We start from the raw sequence: 18,586 nt of genomic DNA, 5'->3' as shown, positions 1-18,586 counted from the left end.
ATAATATTTTCTTTTTTTCTTTATTTTTTAGATATTTCTAAATATATGTAGATTCTTTTTAGATGCACATAAATAAAATAAGTGGAATGTCAATTTCAATAGGAAATGTTAATGATTTTTTATTTATCTTATTTAAAATTCATATTTGAAAATAATACACTTATGAAAGTATATGAATGCATATATAGATGACAAATGTATTTCCTTATTTATTATACATTTTTATTTTATACATATATAAGTACTTACATATATTCATATAATTTTATAAGTGTAACATGCAATTCGAGCTTGAGATAAAACAAGATGAAAAACATGATTGATATTCATAATTGAAATCGAAAGTTATTTTTTTATTTGATTTATTTTATTTATATATATTCAAAAAAATCCAAAAAATAAAAAAAAAATGAAAAAATATTATACCTCCTTATTATAAATATTATATATTTTTGAAATTATTTATAATGGACTTCGACGGCAAAAACTTTTTTATTAACTTTTTATTAATATCAAATTTTAAAAAACAAATGATATTCACTTTAGTTATTAAAAAATAGAATACTAGAATTTTCAATTAGAATTATTTTTTAGAAAAACTAATCATTAAAATAATTTTCCATATTACAATCATTAAAATAATTGTAAGAATAAATTTTTACTATTCTCAATCAGAAATAACATTTTCATTCGCTTCTAGAATATACGGAAACCAACAAGTGTTCTTATTTCTAAAATTTCAAGCTTATACAATTTATTGCAAAATTATTTATTATTTCTATATCGAAATCATATAAAACTTTTGTCGTTCTTTTTAATATTTAACGTTATACAATATTTTTAAATTAAATTATCACTAAATTATCACTTCTAACAATTTAATTTATTATTTAATTTAATTAATAAAGTTTTGTTTAAAATGATCAAACTAAACAATACTCATAGATTTATTTTATTTTATTTAAATGAATTGCACCATTTTTTTTTAGGTTTATATAACAAAATGAATTATAATGATGTTATTTAAAATTAAAATAAAACTGATTTTCGTTTTTTAATTGACGTAATAATTCATAATAAAATCAAAAAATTATAACTAAGAAATCAGTAATATTATATATATATATTTTTTAAATATGATTTTCATTTTCAGCTTAGTTGTCGAACGACAAAACTTTTATGGAAAAATTACATTATAGTATTAACCTAAACGATTCTTTTTATAATACGCTGTTAAATAATTCACTAAATGTATGTATACATTGTATATAATACTTGAATATTAATTGCATTGGCAGGACATTGCACAAGTGCGTTCGCTGCAACCACGAAAACACGTATTTCTCTAACTATTTATGTATTCGTCCTTCTTTCAATTATGTATAATATTACATTGCACTATGATAAATATAATGTAAAAATAAATATTTTTAACATCAGAAAGATATTTTAGGAGAATATTTATTTTTTTCTTAATGTCAATAATTATTTTATTAACAAATTCAGCGTTACAATTTTTATAAATAACTATCTCCAATTTTATTTTTTTCTTGAAATTTACGTCTTATACATATTATTTATAAGAAAATTTGTTTATTTTTTCTAAATAAATTACAATGTAAAAAAAAATTAGTAATTTCTAGCAAAATATTTATATCAATTTCAAATTTTTTTTTATGAATAATGATTTTTCATACAAATTTTAATTTTAATTATTTTTAATTGTTAAAAAGAATATAATACACATTATAAGATAATATTAATAATTATTATTTTATTTTATTATTATATTTAATAAATTAACAATATAATCAAAAAAATAAATATAATATATATATATAAATATACTATAACAAAATAATTATAATTAGAAATAAATATTATTTATTAAAAAAAAAAAAATTGGATTTAAATAAAACCGAAAAAAAAAATAACAGATATAAACTTATAAATGAAGATAAATAAAAATAAAAGAAATAGAAAATTGTAGCGCTGAATATGATACTGATAAATATAAATTAAAATTATCTTCTTAATAAACTTAATGAGTTTTTATTATTAATTCATTTTGATTAAATGTTTGCATATATTATGTTTGATTACTGTAATATAAAAAATATAATTATAATTAAATAATAATGCAAGAAAATATTTTTTCCTGAATATTTTTCTTTGTTAAAAAATTTTATGAATTCTTTAAATCGACGATTTTCAATTATAATGATTCATTATGTTCGCATGAATATTCATCTATATGTATACAATTTTTCCGATAATCAGTTTGTTAGAAATTGAGTATCATCGTCACATATCATATAATAAACGAAAAATTCGATTCGAACAAAAATGAATCAGAAGAACGTGTGCTTAAGAAATATAGAAATTTTTGCATTTTTATAATGTAAAATATATATAAATATAGAAAAATCAAAATTAAATGAATCTTATAATAAAATAAATATTCTCTTTGTTTTCTTCTTATATTATGTTTTTTCTTCTTTCTTTTTTTTTTTTTTTTAATAATATCATTAATAATTTCCGTATTTGCCGCTTTTTACACGACGAAAAAAAAAATTAGCATTATTTCGACACGGTTCACGTGGTTTTACATACGCACAAAAATACAGTTATTCTAATTCTAAATAATCGTAACTCGATTATTACATGACGACTAAAAATGTTTGAAAGGCCCGTTCAAAAGACACGTTCATTTGCACGTATTATTGGCACGCGTGGAAATGACAGAAAGAAATACATATATATATATATATACTATGTATTAAATGTACAAATGTAATTATAATCATAATTAAAGATATAAAGTTTGCGAATTGCCGATTGGACTAGATTCAAAAAAGAACAAGTCCGTTTTAATCTTTTCAAATTTTTTTTTTCTTTTTTTTTTTCTTTACTATTTTTCTACTAGCGTATTCGTAATATTTGAATAAAAATGCACAAGTAGCTATAATTGAAAATAAAAATACATTTTTAACGTTTATTGAAACGTTTCTTTTAAATATATGTATTATAAATTATTTTAGTCATAGTCACAAATATGTAATAGTCACAAGAGATTGATGAAATCCAAAATTTTTATTTTTTAAATTAATATAAAAGTGCTTATATTTATTATTTAATTATCAATATTACTTTATTTTAGAGAAATATTTTATGAAAAGTTTGCTACAGTTAGTCCTTTTATTATATTAGTCTAATTATTATATTTGAAATATTCGTTTCATTTAGAAATTATATAATATTTTAATTATATAATAATTTCAAATATAGATAGTTGTGAATTTTCAAAATTAATATCATTTCTTAAATAATCAATTATATCTCAGAAAAAAATAGATAGTTTCAAAGAGAATTTTTGCCATCAATAAATTCAATTTTTTAATAATAAAATTTTCTTATTAAATACATCTATTAAATAAAACAGACTTGTTAAGTTTTGTATCTTCGACAAATAGTGAATGGTCATACATTGAAATAGTGATACAAGTCTATTTAACAGATAATTCTAGTTTGCAATTGTACAATTAATGTCAATTACATTTATCTACTAAATAATAATGATAATATGAACGATGAAATTTGAAGCATGCATGAAAATTGTTTTTTTTTTTACGTGCGTCCATCACGAAATTAAATGAAAACCGAAGAGTTTTTTTACAGAAATAAATTAATTTTTTTGTTATTATTATCTAATTCTAAAATTATTTCTTCTAAATTCTTTATGATTCAATTTCCATTCATAAAATATTATAAGAAATTTAAAAATCAATTTTTTAAATAAAAAAATTCACTAATAAATTCTAGATATAAATTTCCACAATTTTACATTTTTTTATTTTTTTCTTTTCTACTTTCATAAATCTTTAAAAAAATTATCATTATAGAAAATGAAATCGATATCTTCATATTAAAAGAAAATTTTAATTACTGCTTCTTATTGTAATTCACAATTATCAATATATGTTTATAATATGCTTATCATTTTGCAAAAATTACTTTATTTTTTATAAAAATAGAGAAGTTTTTTAAAAAATTTATAAATAAAGAGTCTTAATAAAAAACTCATAATATATTTTTCTCACTCATAAATATTTTTAGTCATAGAATTCTATTACTATAATAATTTATATCGTATCATTTTTTTTTTAAAGTTCTTTTAAAATTTTTTTCTAAAATAATATAATCATATTTTTACGAATAATTAAATATTATTTCTGATAATTTGTAAATTTATTATAAATTAAATAAATTTTGCAAAAAAAATTTTTTCAAATGCTTGTAAGTATAAGGTTTTAAGCTATTTTGCAACAATAATATTTTTTTACTTTTTTTTCATATAATTTATAATAGAAAAGAAAAAAATTAATTTTTTAACATTCTGTTTTGTACAATTTGAGCAAATATATGTATATGAAAAATTCAATTTTTTATATTATAATATTATAATTTATTTGCTAAATTACAAATATTTTAAGATTTTACTTTTTTGTTTCAACCTTAAAACTTTTACAGAATATGTAAGTACATATGTTGATGTAACTAGTACTATTATACTTATACTATACTAATTCTTTTTTAGCAATTGTTAATATAATTATTATTTATCAACTGTATGATAGACTTCTATATCGACTTTTAAATATATATATAAATATAGATATTATTTAAATTTTACAATTTTATCGTCTTGCAGTTTAGAGACTTGATGTTATGAAACAATCGAAATAAATATTTCAAGACTAAATATTAAAAACTTGTAGAAAGAAAAAAAATAATAAGAATTAATATTTATCATTAATATTATCAAGTGAAATCATATTGAGAAAGAAAAATGATTAAGAAATTAAACAAAAAGCTGTATAAAATATTATTTTATTTGTAAATAATGTTCTTAAAACTAATTTTAAGACTAGAAAGAGTCACTTTTCGATTGACTAAAAAAAAGAATCATCTCAAAGTGTTTTTTTTTATCACAAAAAATAAGAAAGCCAATCCACAAAATCATTTGCTTATCTTATTTACAGAACTCGTAATAAATTATTATAGAGAAAAATATCATATCTATTTTGCGAATAGAAAAATATTTTCAAATATTTTTATTAATATTCTTATTATATTAATAAAAATTATTAATATAATTATTATATTAATAAAAATAATTAATTCTATATTATTTAGTTTCATACAAGATGGAACAATTTATCAAAGTACTGCTAAAATTGTCGATAATTCTTTAAAATAAATTTCAATGATAAAAGATAATTTGTCATAATAATAAATTGAAATAATAATATGAAAAAAAAATTATTTTTAACATATTTCAAATATAATTTAAGTTTTATATTATATGTATTATATTATGAAGTAATTTTACGAGAATATATCCAAAAAAGAAACTATATCAGAGTACGAGTATGAAGAAACATTTAGAAATAATTTCATATTTATATCCAAAATTTCAATAATTAAGAATTCTCAAATATAATCAAAAATAAATAATAATATTAAAATTCTTAATTTATATCTAATTGAAAAAATATTGACATCTATTTCTTTCAAGCGACAATATTAATAATAAATAATATGATCAATTAAAAAAAAAATTAAATTTTCATTTTCTTAACATAAAGATATTTTTGCGATGTGAAAAAAAATTTATAAATCGACAATCATTAACAGCATTATTAGCTCCGGATATAAAATTGTAATAGCCATTACAGATTCAATATATGAACGCGTTTCGAATAAAAAAAGATGCATTTGAACTAACTTTCTCTGCAATTATCACTTTCTGCAAAAAACTCTTCGATTGATTGATTATTGAATATAATTAATCGTAATATAAAATTTAGTTCTCATTTTCAGTTTTTTCGCCAATCTGATTTAATTTTTCAAAATTATCTTCCATGCGTAATGGAAATTAATTCAATATATCGGTGTCGAGTACCAGCCTCGATACATGTGAAACAGCTTTTCAACGATGGACGTACCTAACAACAATTTTCGTCCAATTGTTACTCGAACCTTTTGTTTCGAACGGAACAAAAATAATGGTTCTACAATTAATTACGTCCATAAAATTCATCGTGTATAATGAAAAAACTTAAAGAAATTTAAGTGAAGTAATCGAATCCTAATTGGAACAGTTATAGACCAGCCGAGTCCTTCAGCAAACGAACTAATGTATTCAGCTTACCATCATCTGAATTTCTGTATTCCTCCAGTAGCTGTGAAATAGATTTTTTTTATATTTTTTTTTATTTTTATATTTCTCATTTTCCAAATGTTAGTAATTGAATATATTAAATTAGTCAAGATTATAATTTTTGTTCAAGAATAATATCTAATAATGAATAATATCTAATAATATCTAATAATGAAATAAAAAATAAATAAAATAATAAAAATATAAATAAAAAAGATATTATAAAATTAAAAATATTATATTAATTAAATATTAATTATTTTTAATTTTAAAAAAATAGATAATTAATAGAAAATTATTTATAAAATGATGAACTTACCTGATAAGATAATTCGCAAGAAAGAATCGCTGTAGCCTCTGGATTTTGATGCGTAGCTACCAAAAGCGTTGGAAAAATGTACGATGTTAATCCTGGAGCTCCATAAAATGGAAATGGAAGAGTGCACAATTGTTGAAGTACGCTTGGACCAGCCCCAGCCGATTGAAGTATCAACTGAAATATATTTTAACAAAATAATGTTTCACATTTTTTATATTTATCTTTTACCAGTTTTTTACGAAAAAAAAATGAATTTTATTTTAAAAACAAATTTTATATATATATTTAATTCTAATAATTTTAAATAGATTTAAATAATAATAATAAAATTCTTGTTAACAATATTAAAAATTGAATAATAGATATTTGACAACCAACGTCCTATTAGATTATTCAATTACTATAAATTTTAAAATTTTTAAAAATTTCATTTTTTATAAATATATAATAAAATATTTTTTAATAAAATATCATAATAAAAAAACTAAAAAAGAAAATGATTTTAAATTAATTATCTCCATTATAAAATTTTTCTAAAAGTTTATTGAAAGATTTATTTTTTATGCAAAATACCCATATGAAGAAACTAGCAAATAAGTCGTTAAGGAACAAAAATGTTAATAAAAATAATTTAAGCGAGTACCGAACTCATTAATTCTCTTAAATATCGTGAGAAACGATACATCTATAATCCAGGTGTCGGAAACAAGCTAGTTCGAGGAACAAGAAAATGTGCAGTACATCTGCGGTTCAACAAGTCTCAACATGCACCATCAAGTTTCTGCACCTGTAGAAAGGTTTCGTGCAGGAAATACCCACATTACAAAAATTTTTATTTTCTCATCTATTACCCTCATTGCAATGCTTCAACGATTCTTCAACGAAATACGCATTTCAATTAAAAAAATTCAGTTAATTAAGAATCATTCGAAATTTTATTATAAAAACGTTATTATTTTAAAATGTTTAAAAGAAATTAAATAAATATATCTGTATTTCAAAATTAAAGTTTATAAATTTCTCTTTAAAAATGATATTCACATTTATTATCTAAAATTTTTTCAATAATTATAAAAAATATTAAATTTTATTTTAATTTTAAAACATATTTATATCAATTTATATTAATTTAAAATTTTTATTTTATATTATAAAAAAAGAAAAACACATATTGATAAATTTTTCTTAGTGTATTATTTTACGTTTATTTTAAAATCATTTTTGTGGCACAAAATTGCTTATAATATTTACGATTACTATGTCTCATATATTTTTATCATTTGCTTCTCAATTAATTATATTCATACTATTTTTAATATTTTTTTTTTTTAATAAATTAAAAATTAAATTTTCAAAATTATTTTAAATCGCTGTTACTAAAATATAATTATTCTCTAAATTATTCCTTCTATTCCTATCGACGATGCATTTTTTCTTGATATTTTAAAAAGACAACTAAAAATAAAGGAAGATTTTCTAAATGGAACAATTAGCCTGATGATAGACAAAAAACCTGTTGTGACGAAACGACTGAGGAGCATTTTGTATTGGATCTAATCTTTCCTGTCCATTTCTTTTCTGTCCATATATTTTCTATATTTCTTCTCTTCTCTCTTCCAACATAGATTGAATATCTCAGTGATTAGGGAGAATTTGATATCTCAAAAAATGGGATCCAATGGTCGCGCGGAAAAAAAGGACGTCGTGACGTTCTGAAAGGCACCAGACCGTCAGATATTTTCACATACAGATTTTGTGACTGGAAATATCTTGATACAAGAACCGTTTATCATTAATCCCTCATATCTTTTTTCTCATAGAATTTTTATTATTTTAGTTATTTTTAAAAATGTTTCATTAAGAATTAATTTATCATTGTTTTAAGTATTAATACATAATAAATAATTGAAAAATTGAATATAAGAAGCAATTTCATTTTTTATTGAAATTGAGATTTTATTATGTTTAAGAAAAAAAAAAAATTCACATTATCATGTTCAAGATTCATGATATATTTCTAATAATTTCCTTCTATAATTTCTTTTCTTTATTCTTAATTTCTTTATGGAAACTGAATTATCTGGATATATTTATTGTAATTTTGATATAAGAAAACATAATTTCAAAATATAATGATACTTATTATAAAAATATATCAGAATAATCAACAGAAGATGAAGATATAATTAAATAAGTAACAACATTAAATTAAAACATTAAATTAAAATTTAATGCAAAAACCAAGTAATTTCAAAAGTTATTTATTGTTATGTAAATACAAAAAAATCTTGTTATAAATAGAATGCATTTATCAAAGAAATCGCAATTAATAAGAAAAAATATTTTATATCATTTTTCAATTTTTCAAACAATTTTTTTAATTTTTGTAAGATTAGTAAAAATAGAGGTGTCTAGTTCTTGCATTTAACCTTTCAATTCATTTGTTCATATAAAATATGAATTAACACGATAATACGATAAGATCCAATTATCTCTTGATATTTAGTTACATATTTTACTATCTTAAATTCATAAATATTTAAATAATAATAATATATAATTATAAATATTCAAATAGTTTATTGAACAATTTTAAAATTATATATGTTTATCATATATTCACAATACATTTTGGTAATAATATACTGATACTGAAACATAATTATATTAATAAGTATATATTAATTAATTATACTGACTGTAAGAATATTCGGAGGAATTTAGAAAAGACGATCGAATGAGATATCATGAACAATAATCTCATGAATGAAAAAAGTAAAAGCATCTATATTGATAATCGTCAATGAGTTCTATTTCTCGAAATAAATATTTTTAATTTTAAAATTAAACTTCAAAAATTTAAACTTTATAAAAAAAACATATTTTAATTTTCAGAATATTTTATGATATTACCAGCATCTATGTATTTAAGAATTATATTACAAAACAAATTAAATTTATAGATCATTTCTAAAAAAAAAAAGAAAAAAAGACTTCAAGAATTCGACGAAAAGACCATTTTGAATTCGAAATAACATGAAAAAAGGATTAATCCAAAAAAGACGTGCATAATGCTAACTTAGAAGTCCATTCAAGAAATATCCCGTTCAAATTAACTACAAGGTGTTCATTTAAATATCCCATCAAATATTCGTGATATCTTCAATTTTCTATTTGTAAAAATTGTATAAAATTTTCCCAATTAATAATATAACTTTTTATATTATTCCGAACAACTGCGAAGATGAAAATATATATTATATACATTAAATAAATAAAAACAAGTCTCTATATCCATCGCTTTATTAATAAATCTCAACATTACGATGTATCGAGAAAAATATTGATCGATGACACGTTGGAAATTTATTTGCAAGCGATGCTTGGAACGAAGATCGAAATTGAAACTCAACCAGAGCACCTGACATCATCCATCATGGAATGGGTGATTGGGTCACCCGGTACATTTGCGTGAAATGCGGTCCGCAACATGCAGCGAAGAAGGAAGAAGCTGTTAGACACAACACACTCAGCGGATCTCCCATCAATATACGGCCGAATGTAGTTAAGATATATTTACTCGGTTCCATTCCATACGTCAGCCTCGTGCAGGCGCACGATGCGCTTGCACCGCGCTGGTGAGGAGGGTGCATCAATCCACTGCGTGCATCGGGATTGTGTAGCGTTGAGTGCAGCGACGACGTTGCGCATTCGTCTTTCGCCGCCTTTTTTAAGGAGGTTCGCTTTGCTTGCTTGTTTGTTTTTGCTTACCGAAAGTGCATCCGATATGGGACGGGGAAACTGGCGGAAAAACGCTTTTAACCTTTAACTACCGGCTGGTAAATTGCGAGGGGACCATTGGGAGGAACGACATTACGCGATTTATGCATGTTACCTTTGACTTTCTTTTTTTTAGAGATCTATCAGAATCTTTGAAGGCTTGAAGTTGTAATACAATTAGTAATTTTTTCCTTCTTTACTTTTATTTCAAATTGAATATTGATAATAATTTCCAAATTCATTTTATATATATATAAGATTACATAATATATAATATATAAGAAATTCATTTTATATATCGAATAGAATAATATTTATGAATAATATTTATGAATAATATTTGTTGAATAGAAATTATACAGTTTAGAGCTAAATTAATGGAGGTGAAACACTTCGAATAAATCGTGGCCACGAACAAATAATTAAAAATGCATTTTTTGTAGAAATTTCTTTCTTTATATATATATATATACATATATATATTTAACAACTATTTTTATCTCAAATAAAAAGAAATTTAATGAATGAAAAGTAAATTAAAAAACTAAAAAACTTAAATTAAAAAACTAGAAAGGATATGAAATAAATGTAAAGGTGCGAATATATTTGAGAGTAATTTCTCGAAAATAATCATTTTCAATAGTGTCATTTAAAAAATAAGTCTTGACAGCAATTTTCAAAAGTTTTATTCTAAAATATATTCGTATTCTTAGTAAACTGAAGATATCGGATAATCAAAATCTTGGATGATCGAGATTTCGGTTAATCACAAATTAATTGAGATTTCATTATATTTCTTATTAAAATTTTCTAATGTGAAAAAATATAATGTATATTATTGAATAGCTTGTATTATGTCTATCTTTGCTATTCTTTGTCACTTTATATTAGGTTAAAAATTTAGTTATAATTTATTCATAATATTTCGTCCGCACTTTAATTTCAAAGACAATTCTGAATTAATTTTTAAAAATTACTATTTTTTAAAGTTATTGATAATTACAAAAGCAAAGTTTAATTCATTATTAATCTTTGAAGTATTCAGATTGGAGACATATATTATTTAACCATATATATATATCTTTTCATAATTTTTTCTATATTAAATACAGATTGACATTTCATTCAACATATTTCATGAATATAAAACTAAAGAATTTATTCTCTAAAATTATTATTCAAATCAATTTTTAAAATATTTTCTATTCCTTATTCTAAGGATTTGATTATAAAAATTCTAATATTGCAATTTTATATTTTGTTATAAAGATAAAAATGTATTTTAAATATATAATTATGAATAATTATTAATTTTAGAAATATCTACATGAATAAGAAAGTTTGATTTGACACATAGAAAAAAAATTTTTCTTCTTTCATTAGAAATAGATACTTTCTATTAAAGAAAATTTAAAAGATAATTTTTTTTAATATTCGCAAAAATATTCTTATTTCATATTACTTATGAAATATGCACTTACCTGATTTTCTGGATTGTTAACTGCAAAATATCCTAGAACTTGGAATAGTTCTGACAGAATGTAAGTACTACTAGTGTTCTGTGCTGATCCAATTTCCAGCTTGTGCGATATCGGATCTCGTGATAATCGAGTTATCACATGACTAGCTATCAGTCGCCATTGTAAGTTGGTACCTTCTGCTCCTAAGAGATTCTAAAATCAAAAAGTTAAGATGAAATTCAAATATAAGAATTCAAATATAAATATCTAATTTAAATATTTTGTAGATATTTCAAATTAATTATTTTTTTAAAACACCTTATTAAGTTATCATATTTTATTTTCATTAAAGAAAAATTGTGCAGTATCAATCGCACTAAGACTCTTTGTTATGTTTTGAATCAATCAATAAAAGTAAAATTAGAAGGATATTTTAAAAAGATATTTTAAAATTTAATAAGAGGGAAATTATTTTTATAAAATTTAATAATAAGAATTCATAATTCCTAAAAATAAAGAAATTCTAATTCGTAAAAAGTGAAAAATTTTTGTTAATACCGATCAGAGATTCAGTTAGTAAATATTAGTTTTCATATCAAATCTAAATGAATAATATTAATAAAAAGTTATAAAAGTAATAAAATATTTAGTCATCAGATCAGTTTTATAAAAATCATCAAAAATTTAAGATAATCAAAATTTCAAATTATTTTTTAAACAAATTTGAATTTGATAAGATGACTTAATCTTCTCTTGCTAATTATATATTATGTAATTTTAATTATTATCATAAATATTTATCATAGTTTAATTAGAGAAAAATTCCTCAAGTCAAAAAAATTTGTAGATGTAAAATGTAAATATAATTTTTAATATATCAAGAATCATCATATAATATATGTTTCAAAAGATTGAGAAAATTATGGAGCAAACGCTATGATCTTGAATATTATATTACATAAATATTATTCAGAGAAAAAACTAAATAAATGTTTAAGAAACCTATCTCCGATAATCTTAATTTTGATATATGCTATCAAAGTCAATCTTTTATGTGATCTTTAGAAGATTTTTTTCGTTACTTCTTAAAAATTATTATAAAAAAATAGTTGAGACTAATATACGTTTAACTTTACATACTCTATTTTTAATGTTTTAAATAACTTAATTTGAATTGATTTCTATTAGATTATAATTCTGATTCGAAGCGGTTGCATAATGTAGATATAAAGAAAAATCGTCAGATTATTATCATTAAACTGCGGATATTTATAAAATCAAATTTTTATAAATATAATTAAACAATGTAGCTTAAATACAGACTTATTTAATTTTTTTCAATACTCATGATATGTAAAAAAATATAAAATACTCATAATTTAATAGACATTATATATAAAAAAATAAAACAAGTCAATTTAAATTTTTTTAATTTGTTCATAAATTTTGATTTTTCATAAACATTCTTTTATCATTAACAATACATTTCAAACAATATAACAATACATTATCATATTGTGCTTTCTGTTACCAATAATTGCTATATTTCTATTTATTTTATAATTCCAACTAAATTATATAATTAAAAGATTAATATTTCGATGCAAAAATTCAAAAATATGACGATAAGTCATAAATATGTCCTATCCTATCACCTCTATTCAACGATCCGAATCTCTTTGAGGAGCAAGAGACAGATTCCCATAGAGATTAGAGAACAGCTAGACATTGTTGTCAGAAAGTCAAAGAGAATAGATAATAAACGTTGGTTTTTCGGCAAACGCTGCCTGTATGGACCGCAAGGATAATCGAGACGATATCCCATGAGACTCAGCAGGTTCTCCTATGGGACACAGGATAGCCCTTATGGTTTTTGTGGATGGGGGCGCGAGCTTTCGATTCAATTCGTGGTTTGATCAATGCAGACTTCACGGGAGAGCTTTCTATCTTGACAGACGAACCCCTCTGATACACGATATATTTTTATTGCATTTTTTACGGTACTCAATCTAATAAAGAGAACTATCGATGCTTGGGAAGAAAGAATCAAGTTTTGTTTTTCTAGGTAAAATTTTTTTTCTGAAATGTATAATGTAAATCTATAAAATTATTAAATATACAATCTGAATATTGTAATATATATTGAAAATAAATTTAGATTTTTAGCCACAGATAAAAATAGTCACGATAAAGATTTTAATTATTGTATAAGATAAATTGAAGAGCTTTCGTTTTTTCCTACATCAAATGATGATTTTTATTAATTTGATTTTATTAACTCAAATATCATTATGAACAGGGATTAAATTAAACTTTTTTAAATTTTTTAGAACTTTTTAGTTTTAACTTTTTGTTTGGTTCTTTTTTTTTTTTTTTTATAAGAAAAAAAATTTTATGGATAATAACTTTCTCATTTCAGATAAAATTTACATTAATTATTAACAATTAGAAATTATATCTAATCTTACCTGTAATTTTTGAATATTTAATCCGGCGATCGATTTAAGTAGCCTAAGACTGCGAACAATCAGAATCCTTGTAGACTGTGACACCATAGTCTGATTAGGAGTAGGAGAAGATCCTTTCTGATTTTGTGGCGTGAGTGCAACTGCTGCGTAGAGTGCACCAATCGCACCTGCAGCTTCAGTCGAGAACAACGTTGAGAGAAGGTGCGATTCAATGTTGGTCTGTTCAACATTGTTATTATTCTCATTAATTCCTGTCTCTTGATCCGTTGACTTTTTTAAGTGACAACAGATACGGAACAGCAAATCGTATGAAGACAATAAAACTAGCGATTCATGCTCCTGCTCCACAAAAAAGTCGGTCTCGATCAAAGCTCGACTATGACAAAATACTCGATCTATTAATCCCCCTGATACCAAATATCTGAAATACAAATAATATAACAATTATTAAAGTTATCAAAATTGATTAGAAAGAAAGAAAAATTGTTTATTTGCTGATATATTTATAATTTTCTATAATATATGTATGAATTATATTTTAATAGATATTATTTTTGTGTATTTCTTTTTGTTTCTATATATTTTAATAAAAAAAAAATTATTTAAAAATAATATTTATATAATTTTCAATAATATATTTATTTAAAAATATATTTATATAATTTTCAATATATAAAAAAAGTATTATTCTTTAATTTTGATGATTTTTTAATATATTATTAAAATCATTATTATGAATAATGATATAAAGATTTTATAATAATAATAATAATATAATAAGATTTTATATAGTGATTATTCATTAAAAATTTTTCTTAAATAGAATAGTTTAAATTTAATTTTAATCAAATTTATTGCAGATAATTATAATTGGCCACTTTATAATAATTAGAAAAACTAGTTCAAATCTAATACAAATTATTAAATCAACTTAAATGAACTTTTATTTAATTCTGATATGAAGTAAAATTAAATTAACATAAATTAATTGATGTCAATAAAAATTATTTAATTAATTTTTGATTTCATAGATTAGATTAGATTAAGTTATATTAATAACTTTTAATGAAAATTAAGGTTTACTAAAATCTTTACAAAACTTTTCAGTATACATATAGTGATACATACTTGATAACATAAATGTTAAAAAAATGTTATATTTGGTGTAAAAAAATATTTTAAAAATCACTGAGGCTGATAATTTTCGTAAATAATTATTATATTTTTCAGAATAAAATCTAAATTCAAAAATTTTCAATTTTAATTTCTTTTATGATTATTCGAAACACAATATAAATCAATTCTCCAAAAAAATCGACTCATGTCTCTTAAATCCTCAAGTTTATCAAAAAATTCTAAAACAAAATATCATATCCAACTATCATTTTGTGTTCGAATTCCCAGCAGCATGCATTGACACTGAAGTAATATTAACATCGTTCGTTAATTCCGGCTGTCTCGATTCAACAAAGACCTGTCTCGGTCAGCGAGCAACAAACTATACTGTGTTTCTTATTGGCGGTGGCAAAGTGTGCATATGGGTACCGATAGATCTGGCGTCATAAAATGATGGGAGGGGGAGGGAAGGAGGAGAATGTAACAGGCACAAAGATCAGAGAGATAGAAAGAGAGAAAAAGAAAAGAAAAAAAAAAACAATGTATTGCTTACAGGACAGCATGTGCGATGGCGTAACACGAGAGGATTATAACATCAGTGGGTAATTCTGTGCGCATAGGCCATCAGAAGAGGGAACAAGCATCGGCGCATGCGATGCTCATTCTATCTGGTTGTTGTATATGTTTTTCTTTTCTCCTACGGCACCCATCCGCCCTTCCTTTCACTCGTGACCCCCCAGCGACAGGGTTGTCGAGGGTGCGCGGCTGTCAGTGCGTATTATCGCTGCCCCCTTTCCATCGAAACACCGACACGGCCGAATTGCGCTCGCCTGACGCCGATGAGTATTGGAATATGAAGTAGTCCAGTCGAGGGCCAACTGTCTCCTCTAATCATAACTAGCTGGAAGCTAATCCGTCGATACTGAACTCGACACGCACACACCCGCGGGCTCTCGTTCTCCGTGACACGGAGACTTTTCGATAGAAAAGATAACCCTTACTTAGAACTTGATGATGACACGGTCCCGCTACCATAGTCACCTAATGGACATATTGCTTGGGCGAGTTGTAAAGGAGTTAGGCGAGCTATTAATTACAAGCGATTGAAAGTGCGTCTGTTTAAAGCGATGCTCAATGAGACGATTAACGAGTAAGAGGAAAGAGCTATAACGGCTACAAGAGTCCAAAAGTAAAATTCAATCAATGAGAAAATGGCGCGTGGTATTTACAGATATTACAAATACAGATCAATAATTGATCTTGATTTATTATACTTATGATTTTTTAAATCATATTAGATTGTTTCAAAAATTCTTTTCGTTTTTTTTATTATATGGATCTCCCGTATTTTTCTGTAACTTTCATAATTTTATTCCCTATTTTATTTATTTATTTATTTTATGTCTTAGTGTTAGAATTCCATCTTCTAATATTTCATCTTCAAAATTCTTGAAATAGTTTTTAATGTTATTTAAAAAAATCATCAAAATTATTGTTTTTTTATCTGATTTTAATTATAATTATAAAAGATTAGCTCTAATTTAATTAATTTGTAACTTGTTAATTTTTCAAATTAAAAATATTATTAATTAATAAATTATTTAAAATTTTCATAAATAAATATATACTTTTAAAAAGATAAAGAAAAATTGAATATAATAATAATATCGATAAAAAATAAGTCAAATTCTATATTTTTAAAGTTATGGCTATTAAAATCATATACGTAATAATATAATACATAATAAAAAATAATTTTTGGAACGATAATATTTATATTAGATAATATTTATATTAGATTATATTTAGATAATATTAATTAAAACGAAAAGATTTTATATTAGATATATATATATATACTAAAAAATAATAGATATAATTTGATAGAATATATACAATAACTTTTTAACATTTTCATATTTTAAAATTTTAAATATGTATATATATTTCTTCGTAAAAAATATAAAATAAAAAAATGCTATAAAAAATGAAATAGAATATATAAAAAAAAACACGTTAATAATATTTAAAGCTCTTTTATAAAAATATAATCTAAAATTTAATTGATTAAAAAATATATCTATATATATCTTCAAATGTGATAAGTAAGTTTGATTGCTTTTATAAAAATTAAGTTTTATTTATCTTTATGTCTTATCTTTATGTCAGCAATAATGAAACAAATCGGATGAGAGATCGGAAAGAGAACATTGCAAGCAATACTGATTCACCTCATTGTTGCATAATTCATCGATAGGTATAAAAGTAAAGACGCTTAAGCTTTATCACTGCGATGATAGAAACGATGAAATGGACGAATACGAACAACCGATAATACCGATACTTTTGTCAGTATCCCAAAGGATTCGGTAAATACGCTAATAAAATGCAGCGGGATGCGCGCATGGATTAGAACCACTCAAATTGTAGATACACCCTATAACCTATAATAACACGAATGATAGCCAGCAAGGGGTCCATGCTCTAGGATATGTCTCGGTTCAAAATGATTTTGCTCGAATGAGTTGATCTATATGGTTATAATTCAAGAAATCTGCAAGATAATTAGAATTTACAAGATGATCTCTTTTCAAATTTAAAATTATTATATTAAAAAATTAACGATATTCGAAATTTTGTTTTTATGGAAAATAAAATTTTATTGATAAATAATTTCAATAGAAAATATAGAATAAGAATATTCTCATTAAAAAAATTAAGAAAATTAAAATATTTAAAAATTTTAATAACATTACGACTACAAGAATAATTATAATAAATTATATCAATATCTGCAAATTTCTAATTGATACAATAGATACAAAAGATAATATAATATAATTCTTTTTTTATTGATCAATTATAAGACAAGATCAATGAAATAAATAGAAAGATAAAATAAAATATTAATATTTAAGATTAATAGAGATAGATATATAAAATTATTTTTATTAGAAATGTTATTTGATAGTTTTCTCGTGAAAACATTCTTAAGAAGTGAATAGGAATAATAGCTAACTTACAAGATTTCGATATAAAATTTCGATCAGAATGCAAAGCATTATCATATAGTCAAAATTACATAATAGAAGTTATATATATATATATAATTTTTAATATCTATATTTATATTTGTAAACCGCATTACAAATGTATGTGAGTGAAAATCCATTATATATGAATTGTAATTACACTAGTTAAATAAATAATACAATAATTC

General features: G+C 22.5%; 1 protein-coding gene across 1 annotated transcript in view; it reads right to left on the bottom strand.

Annotated features, from left to right (window-relative positions):
- Positions 1–5,599: 5,599 nt before the first annotated feature.
- LOC122719026 (S phase cyclin A-associated protein in the endoplasmic reticulum) overlaps positions 5,600–18,586 on the bottom strand; it is a 41,297-nt gene continuing 28,310 nt past the window's right edge. Inside the window, exons 12-15 of the mRNA XM_043944527.1 lie at positions 14,251–14,671; positions 11,804–11,995; positions 6,543–6,716; positions 5,600–6,245 (exon numbers count right to left, since the gene is read on the bottom strand). Of these exons, the coding sequence (XP_043800462.1) occupies positions 6,165–6,245; positions 6,543–6,716; positions 11,804–11,995; positions 14,251–14,671 (868 nt within the window). The 3' untranslated portion in view covers positions 5,600–6,164. The remainder of the gene's footprint in view (positions 6,246–6,542; positions 6,717–11,803; positions 11,996–14,250; positions 14,672–18,586) is intronic.

The sequence above is a fragment of the Apis laboriosa genome, unplaced genomic scaffold (assembly GCF_014066325.1).
Source record: "Apis laboriosa isolate Shangri-la unplaced genomic scaffold, ASM1406632v1 scaffold69_cov144, whole genome shotgun sequence".
Lineage (NCBI taxonomy): Eukaryota > Metazoa > Arthropoda > Insecta > Hymenoptera > Apidae > Apis > Apis laboriosa.
Note: the sequence above shows the minus strand (reverse complement) of the source record. Positions and strands in the feature narration are given on the sequence as shown.